General features: G+C 40.7%; 1 protein-coding gene and 2 pseudogenes across 5 annotated transcripts in view; all 3 read right to left on the bottom strand.

The window, feature by feature from the left end:
• The window catches only part of LOC137987831 (mediator of DNA damage checkpoint protein 1-like), a 98,669-nt gene that overhangs the window by 34,265 nt on the left and 47,013 nt on the right, over positions 1 to 17,391 (bottom strand). For all 5 annotated transcript variants that reach the window (XM_068833912.1, XM_068833910.1, XM_068833911.1 and 2 more), the window contains 5 exons: positions 10,628 to 10,765; positions 9,834 to 9,971; positions 9,033 to 9,170; positions 8,241 to 8,378; positions 445 to 528 (listed from right to left, as the gene is read on the bottom strand). In XM_068833912.1, the coding sequence (XP_068690013.1) occupies positions 445 to 528; positions 8,241 to 8,378; positions 9,033 to 9,170; positions 9,834 to 9,971; positions 10,628 to 10,765 (636 nt within the window). The remainder of the gene's footprint in view (positions 1 to 444; positions 529 to 8,240; positions 8,379 to 9,032; positions 9,171 to 9,833; positions 9,972 to 10,627; positions 10,766 to 17,391) is intronic.
• On the bottom strand, positions 2,147 to 3,015 carry LOC137987804 (integrase/recombinase xerD homolog; annotated as a pseudogene).
• Positions 3,111 to 5,711, bottom strand: LOC137987833 (uncharacterized; annotated as a pseudogene).

The following is a 17,391-nucleotide window of genomic DNA, read 5'->3' as shown; positions in this document are numbered from 1 at the left end:
GGAAAGCAAGAGATGATGAGATAAGAGAACGGATCCCCCATACATGGGCGTCTTCCATGATCTAATTTTAGGTATTTTAAGAGAGGCACCTGATTGGCCAGTCGTAAGGACGTTATGAAATTTTAGATCTGCGTGGCATTGGGAACAAGAACTTAAACTACCTTTGCAAAACTAAAAAACTTTGATGGGGATCCGTTCTCTTTCATACCTCATCCTCTCTCATGGAAAGCAAGTGATCTCACCAGTGCACTGAATCTCCTCCTTCTGGTGTCCAGGTTCTGTGACAATGTACAGAACCTGGAATTTCTTTTTTGGTGTTTGATCAATAATTTTTGCATGCTTTTTAACCCTTATAAATCTCTCCTTTAGCGTAAGGTTTCTATTAGGTCAGATATTGTATCACTGAAAAGCAAAGAGGGAAAAGAACTTTAAGGATAGTGATACCTTGTGTCTGCCACGCCCTTTCCTTGTCTTGGAGCCTTCACTGGAACCGGGATTGAAAAGAGTCTCAGACAAATCCTCGGCAGACTACAAAAACAAGGCAATAGGAATTACCCTAACATAGCAAAAAATTTACCACTGATTTCTGAAAAATAATTGTAAACAAATTGAAAAGCTTACACAAGGGAAAAACATAATACAAACACTTATGGTACATACTTGTCAATTGGATGACAAATAATCCACGAGAAAATAAGAAGTTTAAAGAATCTGAAGTAGTCAGTGGCTGACCAATTCGCTATTTTTCAAGCAGAGCCAGGAGAAGAACTGTCACTAAGGAATACTGGACATTACTAAACAACGAAAAAGCGAAACGAAACACCATTGAAAACACCATGTATGACCCCACCATACATTGGATACTAACCGACAAAGGTTGGATTTGAGATTGAACATGGTTTTAGGCCTAATCTCATTCTTAATCTGAATCCTAATCCTAATCTCCATGAATTAGGAGCAATAACGTTTTACGTTCAGATATTTATTAATCTCAAATCCAGCCTTTCTCAGTTAGTATTCAATGTATGGTGGGGTCATTCATGGTGTTTTGGTATTACGTTTCGCTGTTTCGGTGTTTTGGTATTTCACTGTTTCATGGTTTAGTAATGCCCAACTAAATCAATTCTCCTCCCCCTTCCAACTCTAAACAGGAATAAAGGTTGGCAGAACACAAAACTACATCTGGACACTCAAAAACTATATCAATCCCCTTTAACCAACCTCTGTAATAATAATGATAATCACTTTAGCCAAGCAAGAGTGCTCTTATACTAATTGGGCAGACTACAAATCAACTGAAATCAAAACCTCTCAGAGCCGAGTAGAGAACCCACATATGGCATTAAATCTGGGAATCGATATCCTGGGCCACATTGGAGGAAGGCAAGTGCTCTCACCACCATAACTGTAGATGCAGTCATGTATAGGTTATCAATCCACCAGCCTTATAAAGTTAATAATTAATGAGTCCCTAAGGGTCAGTGACATAAAAAGGGGGGGAAGCCGCGGGGGATATTTGCATGCCCAGGAGAGGGGCATGGCTTGTGAAACTAGAAAAGGAGGAACACAAATTCTCCTTTTATCTATTTATTTTTGAAATCAATTATAATTATTATGTTAATCACTATCTTTTGGAAAAACGTGGGTGGCAGGGAAGGCAGAGCCTATGCCCCCTAGGGTAGCAGTGTCCCTAGGAGAAGCAATCCGGACCTATTGCCAAGGAGGGCTGTCCCACCTACTGTGGGGTAAAGTGCAGCCCAGGGTGCACTTCCCTGCCACGATTGTGTGAGCCAAAAATATTCTGGTCAAAAATGGGGGAACACAATCAACCCACAGTAAATTGTGTGGACGTTGACTGGAATACCAACTGCCACATGTAGAAGAAATGGTATACAATATAGGCATGCATAGCCCTCAGGGGGAGCAAAAAACCCATTTTGCCTTGTTTGGCTTGCACATGTATTTTAACATGCAGGGCTAGGGAAACAGCTGTTAGGGAACCAGGTCTAGCTTCTGATGCCACCCAAGAATAATGTTACTGTTTCAATTAGAAAGAGACATATTGAAGAGTACCTAGTAGTCATGATGCTGGTCATCAGGTAGACAACAAAGAAGGGGCTAACCTACAATAATTATTATTATTACTTCAGTTCATTGTCAGTTGTTTAGGGATAGCCAGCAGTGTCTCTTGAGGAGTTCTTATGTAATGTTCATAGCAGTCAGAAGACCAGCGGCCCAGTACCTTGATTAACCAGGCAGGAATCCCTGCAGCAGCTGCAGTAGTCGCAGCATCAATACGGAAGCTATGTGAGAAATAGAGTTGAGGTTGTATGCCGCATTGCTGCAGGACATCACAGAGTTCATGAGTAAGAGAAGTTCGGATGAGCCACTTGCCACTGGTGAAGGTGAACAGGGGGCCTGCTGATGATGGTTGGCATTGGAACACATAGTCTTTCATAGCCATAACAGCACAGATGGAGGTAGTGGACCTTGCTAGGGTTAGGGTGCAACCATTGCAGAGGGATCTGTTTTGAACCGTTTAATCATGACTAGCATGTAGTCGGTAGATTCAACGTGAGGGATAAAGGTGACATCCTTAAAGCAGAGGTGAGTTGCGAGGTCAAAGACGTGGTCATTACAGGTAAATTTGCTTGAACGTAAGAAACCGAAAAAGGCTAAGGTGAAGGCTGCCCAGAGCATAATGTGATTGAGGTCACAAGTCCAGTGTGGTTGGTAAAAGTTGAAAATAGACTGCAGGATTTGGATTGTAATTGGATAGTGATCTAATTTAACAGGGATCTGGGAACGTTTGATCCCATTAAGGACCTTCTGATGTCGAAACATTTTTGGGAGTTTTAAGGGAAGGTTGTGTAGCCTATGGAGGTCTTGAACGGCAAACAGGTAAAGCTTAATGGTATTGTAGGAAACTGTTTTGGCTAAATGGGAGACAAAATAAATCAGAGTAATTTCAGATGCAGGAAGAAGAGGCGTAGAGGGGCTAATTAACCCTTGCATAAGGCAAAAGGAAATGAAATGGTTTTGACCGGCACTATAAGAGCGTTTAGTAGCTGGAGCAGGGGACGCACCAAGGTAGTGGCAAATGGAGGCTGTTAAATTGACGTTGCTGATAGAGGGATGGCGCAGGGGGAGGGTGAGGCATTGGGAGCCAGGTGACAGAAGGGGTCCATCTGCAAACGGGACAAAGAATCAGCTATTGAATTATCTAGCCCAGGGATATGTCTAGCGGTGAAGGAAAAGTTGTGTTCTTAGGTAAGAATCGTCATGGCCCGTACAAGGTCCATGATCCTAGGGGACTTGGAGCGTTTGGAGTTGATGATGGAGACAACAGAGTGACCGTCCAGATGAAAAGGATGCTTAACCAAAAAGCGTTTCAAGTGCGTTTTTGCTTGAAATGCGTTTGAAACTCTTTGAAACCCAAGGTGTTTGAAACAAAGGAAAAGATGCTTATCTTTGTTTGAAACGCCAACCTGTGCTACATCTGTCAACAGTGACATAATTATTACTATTGCAGCAAATTATTTCAGAAGAGAATGCACGGAGTAATTTTTCGTTTCATTTGTTTCTTAAAAGTACCCTTTTGTTTTATTGATTAGCTTACCAGTTTCTGAATAAATCAGAAAACAACGTGGATGAGTTTTTCTTTTCCTAACAAGCCAAGGGGCATATATTGCTGTTTAAATAACGACATAGTGTTTAAGATAAGGTGCGAGAATTCCGCGTAAACTGCTTTGCCACCTTGTGGGTTGTTGTGTGAAATAACAGTCCGGTAGAAAATTTACTCATGGAAACATAGCCGTGGAAACATTGTCTGCCTTGTGTCTGCGTTGCCAGTGACATTTCAATGCATAAAACGTGGCTTTGCGTGTAAAAGTGTGCATGTTGAAGTGGTACATAAAACAAAATCAGCTGGAAAAATACCAGCAACTCCAAAGCCGTTTGCATGACTACAAAGCTAACCCACAGGAGAATCAGTAGCTTCCATTCAAGCCAACATTTAAATCCTCATAGTACTTCTTTAACTTCTGCCATTGAAACCACTCTCCAAATTCACAGTTGATCTTATAAACTCGGTCACAGGAATATTTTGAAATACTTGAAACAAGAATTCAATTTGGACCGTTGAGATTCTGAATTCTTGTGGGCGTTCTCTTAATTTTAAAACAGAGTACACTTTGTAATTCAATTTCCTTAAAAGAATCATTTTAAACGTATAAGCGACAGAGTGCATTAATTTTTAGAAAAAAACTGCAATTTGACGTAAGATTTTGTGAAAGACTTCCGAGATTACAATCAAATTTCGGAGATCGCGACTCTAGAGATCTTGCAGATTCCATCGGGTCACGCGTGACAATTCACTGTAAAAAAAGTAAACGTTGTTTCCAAAGCTAAGCGCCTATCTCTAAATAGTGAAGGCATTATTTTAACTGAAGAAAAGGTATTGATCGGGCGAACAAAAAAGGTATCTGTTAATTTGATTGTAATAGCACTTTAAAGTTAGCAAGATCTTCTCAGCGTCGTTAAAGCCTTCTGGGCAGAAACGTTTCACTAAAAGTATGTTTGCATGACAAGGACATGTCAGAAATATCGGAAATATCTCACTCGTGGTTGACAAAAATATAGTATTATACTTGTTATCCACTACGCTCAAATCCTCCTGAAAAGCAGGGCTTCTGGTTTCCCTAAATCCTAGAGGTTTTTTGCCATCTTTGGGCGACGAAAGATCAAAGGCGAAAAACGAAAGAACGAACCGGCGAACCGGTTTTCCTTGACTCTACGCGACTCGCCATTCTGTCACTCTAGGAGAGAAAAACCCTCTGGCATCCTAGCCAAAAAACTGACATTTCCATTTAAAATATCTTAAAATTATTTAGCTTTAGAAACGTTTCGCAAAAAAAGTGAAATTCATTCATATTTGACAAAACTTACAAAGACTGCTAAGGCAATTCATGCAGAAGAACTGACTGATAATATTATTATGCACATGTTAATTCTTCTGTTTCAAACGCAATGAAATGTGACACTTGTTTTTGAAACGGGATGAAACGCTGTTGTTTCAAACGCATTTGAAACATGGTTGAAACTGTTTGAAATGCGTTTAAATTTGTTTGAAACAGTTTTGAAACGCGTTTGGGAAGAAATGGTCTAAGCGTCCTTTTCATCTGGACGGTCACTTTTACTGGCAGGTTGTCGCACCACATACAAATGTTTGCCTGACCACGAAGGGCCCCAGAGGTAGCAGGCAATGTAAATTGCAAACAGTTCCTGCCAGTCAATGCTGATACCCATGGTGGGGTTAAGGAGGTGTTGAGGGAGCCAAGGAGCCTGAAACCATTCCCCATTGAGATAGCCACCATAGCCATGGGACCAAGAGGCATCCATAAATAATTGCAGGTCAGGTGAGGAGTCACCCCCTAAGAAAAGACTTACTCCATTTCAATGGTTAAGGGAGGTTAACCACATTTGCGGAATTCCCCGTTCAGTTTAATGTGCCAACGGGAGTTAGTGATGCCCTTTGTTAAACTAATTATTCTTTGCAGAAAAGCCCGGCCCGGGGCAACAACCCTGCAGGCAAATTGTAGGGTACCAATCAGGGACTGGAGCTCCTTCAGAGTGGCAGATTTACGGTGTAACCACTGTTGAAGGGCCTGTTTAGCACGGATTAGTTTGTCCAAGGGAAGACGAGCTTCCATTCTAGTAGAGTCAAGGAGAATACCAATAAATTCTAAGGAGGTGGCAGGAGCAAAAGTTTTACTGGGGGCGACAGGGATATTGAGTTCGGTGAAAAGACAAAGGATTTTGCAAAGGGCTGTAAGAATGTGGATCCCGTTAGGGATACCTAGTTTATTTTTAATTATCCATTCAATCATACAGGAAAATTGGTCAAAAAGATAGGGTGCAGATCGCAATCCAAAGGGGAGCACTGTATTGAAGAAATACAGGCCGTTCCATTTCATGCTGAGGAGCTCCCAGTCGGATGGGTGCACTGAGATATTGCTTTAACTCCACCGAGTGGAGAACCATTTTTCACCTTTCCTTTCGCAAACATCAAACCACTAGCATTAATTCCCACATTAGCCCAACCGACTACTCCTTACACTACATTACCATAGATACTGACTTGATGTCCAACTTGGACATGAAGCACCCTTGACCAATGTTCTGAATGATAGAAATATCAGTATCTATGGTAATATAGTGTAAGGAGTAGTCGGTTGGGCTAATGTGGGAATTAACGCTAGTGGTTTGATGTTTGGGAAAGGAAAGGTGAAAGATGGTTCTCCACTCGGTGGAGTGCTTTTTTGGAACAACCCCAATGGGATAAACCTGAAAATTGGGAAAAGGGGGAGAAACGAATGGGACAGCAGTGTGACTGAGCTGTAACTCTTTCAGGAGATTGGTGCTTATGATGTGTGGATTTTGCTTAGCAGAAATGAGGTTGGGGCATTGCCTAGAAACCCGAGGACCCTGGAAACCAATTTTAAAACCCTGGGAGAGGCCAGTGAGGACAGCATCGACAGATGCCCGGTCAGGGTGATTATGCAGATAAAGGGTAAGTTGGGGAAGGTCAATAGGGGTGGTAGGGGACAGCTTAGAAAGGTATTCAATGGTGGCTTCGGGTGGAATGGCTTGAGTGGCTAGTCTTTGACTGTATGGGTCCAGAGCTTGAGAAGTCAGGCTGGTCCTTTCCTGGGTGGGCTGCAGTGCATCCGGGCTTGTTGCATTGGTGAGTGTAGGGGCAGGGGGTGCGGGCGCAGGGGACCCCTTTGTTGAAGTTGAAGCAGAGGTCACCACGCTTGGAGCCTGAAGAGTCTGTAGACCTGGGGGAAAGGGGGCAGGAATCGGTTACGTGATTCGAGCTGCTGCAGGCCTTACAAAGTATGGCTTTTGGGACACCGGTAAAGGTGTCTAGGTACAACTGAACATCCCTCTGGCCCCAGTTAATGGAAAGGTTGTCAAAGGCACATCGGCGAAATTCCATGTCATACAAATACCACGCCATACCGGGGAACTTACGGGGTAACTCACGTATCAATTCCTGGTAGGTGACTAAGTCCACTCCCCGGGATGGGTAGGAGCAGAGGAATAAAGATGAGTAAATGGCAAAAGCGTTGAGCCATCGGTCGATCCCAGTAATTTTGGAGCGCTTAGCCTGGGATGGGAGGGGTATAGTAAGGCCCTCGTTTCCTACTTGTAGTTTAAGCTGGGAGTTCACGGTAACATGGTTCCGTAGTAGAGACGAAAAAGGAAGAAGGCTGGCAAGGTCCACATACTCACCGTTTGTTATGGCTGTGATGCAGCTGTTGGAGAGATGGCTGGCGATAGAAGGGACTCTGTAGTTGGTATGCAGGAGGGCTGCATCTTCCGGTGTGTTAAGATTCAAAACTTGCTGAGAGGAGGACAGCGAGAAATCCACAGAGGATGGAGTCTGTTGTTGTTCGCCATTGTGGACCGGTAGGAGAGAGGGATCTGGTGGGAGGCTGGTAATGCCTGGCAGTTGTTGCTGAGCAGTTGAAACAGTGCCAGATGTTGAGCTCAATGCCAATTTTTGCCCCACGATAGAGGCAATCATGGAGGCCAACTGCTGATCCGGCATGATCGCGGGGCCAGTAGATGTGGGTGTGGAGGCCCGAGAATCATTTGCTTGGAGGTGACCGATGAGCTGCTACCGTGGCCCTGATTGTACCAGGTGGCGCTAGGACGAAAGTAAACGTATCGTTTTGGTCGGCATTGCTGCGTACTGCGTCGTTTGTACTGCATGTGCAGAGTTAGGACGGGCATTTGACTGAGCCATGGTAGGTGGAACCGTAGTGCGTTGGCTGCTTCGACATTTATGTTGTTTCGGCATGATATGCGCATGTAGGGAAAAATGCGATCTTAAAGAGCGCAACTCGAGTGCAACTCAAGGTACTTGCTTGAGGAGCAAAGCTGAAATGTGGCTGACTAATGGTATGGGGGTTTACATAAGGTGAAACAGGTGAGAATCGTGTGATGTTGTGGAAAATTACTGGAAGCTTTGGCAACCACTTTAACATTGTAAAAGTGAAAGTAATTTGACCTGAACAATGAGCTTTTGACTACTGGACAAGCCTTGATTGCAAGGAAGAGGAGAGTAGAGTACACTAGCTAGGGACAAGTGAGGAAAAAAAATAGTACTCCCTTAGGGCTCATGAACCCCAGTTAAGAGCTTAAACTTATAATAAACAATAATTTCCCCATACCATTTTTTCTTTCACTGCTGTTGTCTGGTTTTTCTTGCCTCTTCCTTTTCCCTTCCCTCTTCCTTTTAAAGGTTTTGGCTCTTCAAGGGTTTCTAGCTGACATTCAATGGATTCTTCAAGACTATGAGCTTCCACTTCCTTAGAAACATAATTATTACAAAGCACAATCAAAATTATTAATGATAGAGCGAGTTTCAATTGAGTGTTGTAAAACCAAAACCAAAGTAATTACTTTGGCCAATCAAAAAGGACTGAGACAATCCGGCAAACTAATCAAAACTCGAAGTAATTACACATAGCCGACACAAAGCGCGGGAAAATGTGCACGCGCAAGCTACGATTGGTTTTGGTTTCACTTCTGATTGCTTGAAAAAATGGCGTGAGAACTTTGAACCAATTAGTGAGTGAAGTAATCATAACCCAAGGTAATTATCTAATTACCTTGATCTTAAAGAGCGCAACTCGAGTGCAACTCAAGGTACTTGCTTGAGGAGCAAAGCTGAAATGTGACTGACTAATGGTATGGGGGTTTACATAAGGTGAAACAGGTGAGAATCGTGTGATGTTGTGGAAAATTACTGGAAGCTTTGGCAACCGCTTTAACATTGTAAAAGTGAAAGTAATTTGACCCGAACAATGAGCTTTTGACTACTGGACAAGCCTTGATTGCAAGGCAGAGGAGAGTAGAGTACACTAGCTAGGGACAAGTGAGGAAAAAAAATAGTACTCCCTTAGGGCTCATGAACCCCAGTTAAGAGCTTAAACTTATAATAAACAATAATTTCTCCATACCATTTTTTCTTTCACTGCTGTTGTCTGGTTTTTCTTGCCTCTTCCTTTTCCCTTCCCCCTTCCTTTTAAAGGTTTTGGCTCTTCAAGGGTTTCTAGCTGACATTCAATGGATTCTTCAAGACTATGAGCTTCCACTTCCTTAGAAACATAATTATTACAAAGCACAATCAAAATTATTAATGATAGAGCGAGTTTCTCTAAACCGTAACCTAACCGTAAACCAAAACCAAAGTAATTACTTTGGCCAATCAAAAAGGACTGAGACAATCCAGCAAACTAATCAAAACTCGAAGTAATTACACGTAGCCGACACAAAGCGCGGGAAAATGTGCACGCGCGAGCCACCATTGGTTTTGGTTTCACTTCTGATTGCTTGAAAAAATGGCGTGAGAACTTTGAACCAATTAGTGAGTGAAGTAATCATAACCCAAGGTAATTATCTAATTACCTTGATCTTAAAGAGCGCAACTCGAGTGCAACTCAAGGTACTTGCTTGAGGAGCAAAGCTGAAATGTGGCTGACTAATGTGGTATGGGGGTTTACATAAGGTGAAACAGGTGAGAATCGTGTGATGTTGTGGAAAATTACTGGAAGCTTTGGCAACCGCTTTAACATTGTAAAAGTGAAAGTAATTTGACCTGAACAATGAGCTTTTGAATACTGGACAAGCCTTGATTGCAAGGAAGAGGAGAGTAGAGTACACTAGCTAGGGACAAGTGAGGAAAAAAAATAGTACTCCCTTAGGGCTCATGAACCCCAGTTAAGAGCTTAAACTTATAATAAACAATAATTTCCCCATACCATTTTTTCTTTCACTGCTGTTGTCTGGTTTTTCTTGCCTCTTCCTTTTCCCTTCCCTCTTCCTTTTAAAGGTTTTGGCTCTTCAAGGGTTTCTAGCTGACATTCAATGGATTCTTCAAGACTATGAGCTTCCACTTCCTTAGAAACATAATTATTACAAAGCACAATCAAAATTATTAATGATAGAGCGAGTTTCAATTGAGTGTTGTAAAACCAAAACCAAAGTAATTACTTTGGCCAATCAAAAAGGACTGAGACAATCCGGCAAACTAATCAAAACTCGAAGTAATTACACGTAGCCGACACAAAGCGCGGGAAAATGTGCACGCGCGAGCCACCATTGGTTTTGGTTTCACTTCTGATTGCTTGAAAAAATGGCGTGAGAACTTTGAACCAATTAGTGAGTGAAGTAATCATAACCCAAGGTAATTATCTAATTACCTTGATCTTAAAGAGCGCAACTCGAGTGCAACTCAAGGTACTTGCTTGAGGAGCAAAGCTGAAATGTGGCTGACTAATGTGGTATGGGGGTTTACATAAGGTGAAACAGGTGAGAATCGTGTGATGTTGTGGAAAATTACTGGAAGCTTTGGCAACCGCTTTAACATTGTAAAAGTGAAAGTAATTTGACCTGAACAATGAGCTTTTGAATACTGGACAAGCCTTGATTGCAAGGAAGAGGAGAGTAGAGTACACTAGCTAGGGACAAGTGAGGAAAAAAAATAGTACTCCCTTAGGGCTCATGAACCCCAGTTAAGAGCTTAAACTTATAATAAACAATAATTTCCCCATACCATTTTTTCTTTCACTGCTGTTGTCTGGTTTTTCTTGCCTCTTCCTTTTCCCTTCCCTCTTCCTTTTAAAGGTTTTGGCTCTTCAAGGGTTTCTAGCTGACATTCAATGGATTCTTCAAGACTATGAGCTTCCACTTCCTTAGAAACATAATTATTACAAAGCACAATCAAAATTATTAATGATAGAGCGAGTTTCAATTGAGTGTTGTAAAACCAAAACCAAAGTAATTACTTTGGCCAATCAAAAAGGACTGAGACAATCCAGCAAACTAATCAAAACTCGAAGTAATTACACGTAGCCGACACAAAGCGCGGGAAAATGTGCACGCGCGAGCCACGATTGGTTTTGGTTTCACTTCTGATTGCTTGAAAAAATGGCGTGAGAACTTTGAAGCAATTAGTGAGTGAAGTAATCATAATCCAAGGTAATTATCTAATTACTTTCGACACTCAACTGAAAACTGCTCTAACTAAGGAGAGTAAGTGTGTAATCGATCTGCACCCATGTGCCTTAAGTTTCAGGAAAAATTTCTCATTATTTTTACCCCCTACATGTACAAACCAGTTACATCACAATCTCTTTCTTTTTTACCCTTATAATGTGCAAAATGTGTGCAGATTTCATTAGGCTCACAGAAATTCAACAGAAATGATCAACTATTGCTGTAAACTAAGAACCTGCCAGAGCATTTGTGCATCACACCCTATATACCACAGGTAAAAGCTGTAAAGAGTTAACATAATATTAAAACAAACGCCTTGTGGAACAAGATGCTTCCGTGAAGCATATACTGGGTTGCCTGTGGTACGTGTTACAGAAAATCAGAAGGCACTGAATTGTGTGGTATTGAACTACAGCATTCCAGTCTCTGAAGAATACCAAATAAAAGATAAGCGAGAAACATTGGATTCTGGGCTGACATGTTGAAAATATTCAAGTTCCCTCACAACTTCTTTTCACCACAAGTTTAAGCGTGCCTTCTGAGCATCTGACAGCTTTGTAATACTCAAGTTCACTGAAGTTAAGCCCTGTTCAGCAGGGTTAGAATCAAGATGGGAGACCAAAACAATATACTCGTCATAAAACAGAAGCATCGGACCGACAATACTATTAATGCTAACAAATGCGAACTCAGCAAGGTACAGATTTTGTTAGCTTGCTTTATGCAAAACAAATACTGATGCAAAAGTAAATAACTATTGATACACAGTTTTCAGAAAGAGCAGAAGGAAGTTTCCGGGACGGTCGATCGAGAATAAAATATTTACGACATGAAAACAACATTAATTTTGAACCGTGAATATAGAATATAAAAAGTTACGATCAGCGACAAACATTTTTGGAGATTTTTGCTACGTTCAAATAAATCGCAAAATCGAAAGTGACATGGCCGGAATTCAGCGGGCGCCGTGATTAAGTTACTGCGGCATGTTTACTCACCAAACAGTGAAGCATCTGAGTCAAATGATGGCAAGATACCGGGTTTTTGTAAGTTTCTTTTTCTGTCAAGTGTTATAAAGTTTGACAATGATACAAGCAAATTCAAAACAAAGATCACAATCGCCCAACTGTTGAGGTTGACAATTTGTTTATGCAAAGTCAAAATTTACTCTCCACGACGTGTACGACATTATTTATCACCAGGTAATTCCATCATTTTGGAAATAGCAGCTACTTTATTATTCATCTGCGTCACAATTTTTCACTGATTTTGGGGCTCATTTGTTGAAACTCAAGCACGCTTCCAACAGGCCTGACTAGGCCTGTGAACCCTTCGTGCTTACAGAGCAATACTAAAAAAATTTTCCCATATCACATTTCAACCTTAAGCTCGAAAATTCAATACACAACACGATATTATAATTGACAAAGGCAGAAAATACCACAGAATCCTTTTCCAGCAAAAAGTTTATTGAAACAAACATCATATTTGCTCTTAGAGGCGAAAACCTCTTCCTATTTCATTGCGTGCGTGAAGACAAGAAACTCAATCGTGTCAAATTACCATGTACTTCAGGTTCAAACCCTTTCCTGAAGAACCTCTTCCTTGAATAACAAGAAAATGCTTTACTATTGCCATAAAAACTATCCAGCATACATATCATAAAACATGATGAATTTATAAAGGCCACCTTTTCCAGCGAACAATTTTTTGAAACAAACAACATATTTGCTATTAGAGGCAAAAACCCCTTCCTATTTCATTACGTGCGTGATGAGAAAAAACTCAATCGTGTCAAATATGCGCAATATTACAACAAACTAAAATTTCAGGATCAAACCGTTTCCATGAAGAACCTTTTCCTTGAATAATGAAGCACAAAACAGACGACAAGCTTTCTTTTAAATAATTCTTGGCTGTCACATTTCCAATTTTTTTTTACCTGAAGACTGTGCAGAGTTGATCACATATCCACTTAAGGTGTTCAATTCATCCTCTGTCTTTGTTGAACCCATAAGTTACCAGAGAATTTTGCATTTGGTTTTAGTGTTCTACATAACACTTGGCAAAATCTTAGAAATGCAGCTCACTTTGTTTTCGGCTCGACGGGCGACAGATTGTTGTCGAAGTCCATTACTCGTCGCTTTTAAGATTCCACCACCTGTCTTGTTCAGTATCCAAATGACTTGCCATTATTGAGCTTCATAAGGGTATATTTTGTTCAAAGATCCACACGTACGAAAATTCTGGGCGAGACGCGGGCGAGATTCGGTACTGAGCGTGGCAATAATCAGCCTGACAGGAGCGATAAGAATTGAACGATAAATGAGCGAGAATGGAGCGGAACATTTGTACTACTCTGACATTTGGACGATATTCTAAGCGATAAATGGGCGAGATTCAGGTCATAAAAAACCAAAAAATCACGCTAATGAACGATACATTTTTATGGGCGTGACGTTAGTTTATGGCTTATAATTTCGGGTGTTACGAAAACTAAGACCTAAGACCTGGTCTTAGCTTTCGTAGTAAATAAAACTACGACCCCGTTCTTAGTTTTCGTAGTATGAAAACTAAGACCCTTTGTTAATAGTGGTAATTACGGGAAAGAAACCCGGGAAAACTTACCGCTACTTCAAACAGACACAACGCCATGATAAGCTTGAATGTTGCGCGACAGAAAAAAAAGATAGGGTCTTTTGGATAACCAGAAACTCAGTCTGTTAACCCTTTGGTTATAGCAAGAGTCCATGTCTTGGTTGTAGCCACTAAAAATGCGATACACACATTTTTCTGTCAGTACACATCTTCCAATTCCAGTTTCAAAACAAGTCCACAATTTAGCCTTAAGTCACGCAAACAGTAAACGGATGCCCGTAGATGGTCAATTTTATTATGATGCCTGATAAGTGACTGAATATTTTTACATGTAAGACAAGTGATTTTCTGTAAGTTTTTCTGTATTAGTCTCATTCATAAGCTTATTTCTCAGCTTATTACAATGAGGATATGAAGTATAATCTGTCAGGGGGTGAGGGTACATCGTGCTATCCTGGTACTTTGACGCATTATTTATAAGAAACATTGAAATCAGTATAAACAGAAACAAAACAGGCCATAATTGAAACTAGGTATGCCTACTTTACTAGTTCCATTATAAATTATACACTAGAAAATCCCCCGACACTCCCCCCACGCCCATAGTCAGTACCACTGCTTTTTGTTTGCGTGACTTACGGCGACATTGTGGACTTGTTTTGATACTGGAAGCAGAATACCTGTAACAAATGTGTATTGACAAAATAATTCTTGTATCACATTTTTAGTGGTTACAACCAAAGGGTTAACAGACTGAGTTTATCCTTATTCGAAAGATCCTACCTTTAGTTTCTGTGCCAATAAGTAAGCGAACGATTATCGACCGAGACCAACTGCAGTAAACATGACTCTTGTCATCATTGCGTGGACAATCATGTAAGACGGAAACATGTTTCAGTTTAAGGTAACTTAAATAAAAAGAATGTACCAGCTTTTAGCATAGAGCAAAATGCGACTGAAGTCATTCAAAGTGTCCATAATAAGGTAGGCATGTTAGTAGCCAGGTTTCCACAGAGTGATCTGTGATCGGATAGCGAGGTGCATGTTCGTTAGTTTCGATTCTCATTTATTTTAAATCTTCATACATTAAAAACTATTTCATAAAAGAGAAAAGTGTGTCCGACAATATTAATTAGAGCAAATAATTAATGCTGTTTTAATCTGGTTGGTTAGTGTCCTAAATGGGAAGAAAAAGCTCTGCATCTGAAACGCGCGCCAATAGCGGTTACAAATATTTAATTATCGGTTAGCCAAAACTCAAACATTGCTCTGCCCCTCTGCCCTCTTAAAGGTTTTCTGTCCAGCGACAAGCAATTCCTATCATTAAAAATATATATTTAATTATCATCCTCTGTTTTGGGCAAGCAGGATAATGCTGTCTTGAGGTAGATAGATTACAGACTTACGTCTTCGGATACGGTGGGTATCACGCTAAATGTATCACTTGGAAAAAATATCCAGCCATATACGTATTTTAGCTCAAAATTCAGCGCGATAAAAAAGGGTTTGCTCACCTTTTACCCACGGGGACAGACTACACGTACAGAAATGCAGAAAGTAATATAATACATTAGAACGACAGCCAGAGTACTCCCTGATCGATTTCTATGAATCTTTTCTTATCGAATAACAAGTGGGGATCACTTAATATGTATCGAATAACAAGTGAGCAAGCCTGAGTGTCACCGATAATACAGCGTGACAAATGTCTTGTAACAGCAGCGTAAATAAATAAACTGGGTTTTCACTTTTTCTCGCTCACTCACGCCACACTATCGGCGATAATCAAACCAGACCAATGTCTGGCTCAGTCGCACAAGCATGACAAAATGGTTGTCTCGCTTTGTCTCGCTCAGTTCTTGCCTTAAAAACAGCTTTATGGCCCGAATTGGGCCCGAGTCTCGCTCAGTCAGACCACAAATTTTCGTACGGGCACTAAAACGCCTTTTGCGTTACATGACTTTCGACGCCATTGCTGGTTAAGTTAATCGTTCTACTGTGTCCACCAGAGAAATATACACATTTCCCACTACCCTCTCGATCCTAAGAAAAAACGCACGGAATGCTCTATGCACAAAGACACCACTTACCAGGGGAGTGACAGGCAAGACTTTTACCGAGACAAAAAAAAAATAAAATGGAAAATCTACCCATTTTCCGACTGGGATTGCCATACAACAACCCAGTAAAAAGGGAAAAATTTGAAAACAAACTAAACGCAGACCCCAACTGGGTTTGCCATACTGGCAACCCAGTAATTAATTTTTGGGGTCTTATGCATTGTATGCATACAGACCCCTAAGTCAGAGGCAGATCAGTGTCACTTTGAGGACGAGAACACACGTGACAGTCTGGCTTGTAGACTGGGTACTAGTAATTGCGAGTCATTGTTTTCCAAGTGTCGGCCATTTTGCTTGTAGCGTTCGTCGTTTGTATATAAATCTGCGGTCGTTTTCCCTGTTTTGGGAAAAAATTGAAGAGATTTCCGTCGCAAATTAGTTGTAATTGTTCAAGGTAAGTTATTTCTGTTTCAAAATTGATCTTTCGTGCTGTTTCAGATTGGTTTTCTTTCTTTCTTTCATTTCGAAAATTAACTACATGTACACTTTCCTGGCTTGTTTGTTCTTTGTTACTTCATCCAGGTGACGTCGCTGAGTGGAGTTTCCTCGGCAATATCGATACGGGAATTGTTTACTCATGCAAGCCAACATATCTAGACTCGGCTTGTGTTTAGTGCGGATTGCACTGAAGCTAAGACACTTTCGCAAGCCCACATTCATTGGCTTGAAATCTGGTGTGCGTTGCACCACATACCTCACAAGTATCTCACAAGCTATCACAAACCAGTATTAATCGGCTTGAAATGTCGGTGTGGGTTACACCCCAAACTGAAAGAGTTATTGTACTCTAAAAAATGATTGCATTGAATAAGAGTTTTGCACTCTCAAAGAATAGTATATTTCGTACTCTTACTGTTACAAGTCTGCTACTAGCTGCCAGCATGGGAACAACAATCGAACAGTACCGGTCAAGGATCGGCTGTCACAACAATTTTGTGAAAGCCAAGAATGCATTTTCACGTGTGTGAGGGCGATTTTGGAATACGATGCTTATGATGTTTCGCTTAAAACAAGTTGTTGTACATTACAAGTCGTGTAATGAGGTGATGTTTTGGTTTACACAAATGATGTGCTACAATGTTTACATCCCATTGCTTATAAGGCAAGCAAATGATGTGGAGGAAAATCCAGGTTCTACAATATTTGATATCATTGATCCAACAACCTTTGTGTCCACTGACTCTAGTCGAGGAAATGAAGCAATCTTTGGTGTGAATGCTGGTAAGCAATGTGTAGCAATGCCACTTACTGCTATTATATACCATCAAATACAAGATAATTCTACTTTGAACAATAATTATTCTACTTTGATAACTCTACTTTGAACAATATTTTGGTTATTGGAAATAATCTATACAGTTCTGTAAGATGTTTTGAGCGAACAAATGATTATTTGCTGTTAACTGGTGTTCCAGACATGGTTTCAATATTTGTTAAAGTGTATTCATTACAATATAGTGTATTAATGCCAGTAGTTAACAAACAACAATTATTGTAATTTTGTTAAGAGTTTGAAAATACTTCTAGAAGTGAATTTCTAAGAGATATATATGGACCAATGTTTGATGTCATGAACAAACTTCCAGGAAATGACTCACTATAT

The sequence above is a fragment of the Montipora foliosa genome, unplaced genomic scaffold (assembly GCF_036669935.1).
Source record: "Montipora foliosa isolate CH-2021 unplaced genomic scaffold, ASM3666993v2 scaffold_390, whole genome shotgun sequence".
NCBI lineage: Eukaryota > Metazoa > Cnidaria > Anthozoa > Scleractinia > Acroporidae > Montipora > Montipora foliosa.
The sequence above is the reverse complement of the archived record's forward strand: the minus strand, read 5'-3'. Positions and strand labels throughout refer to the sequence as shown.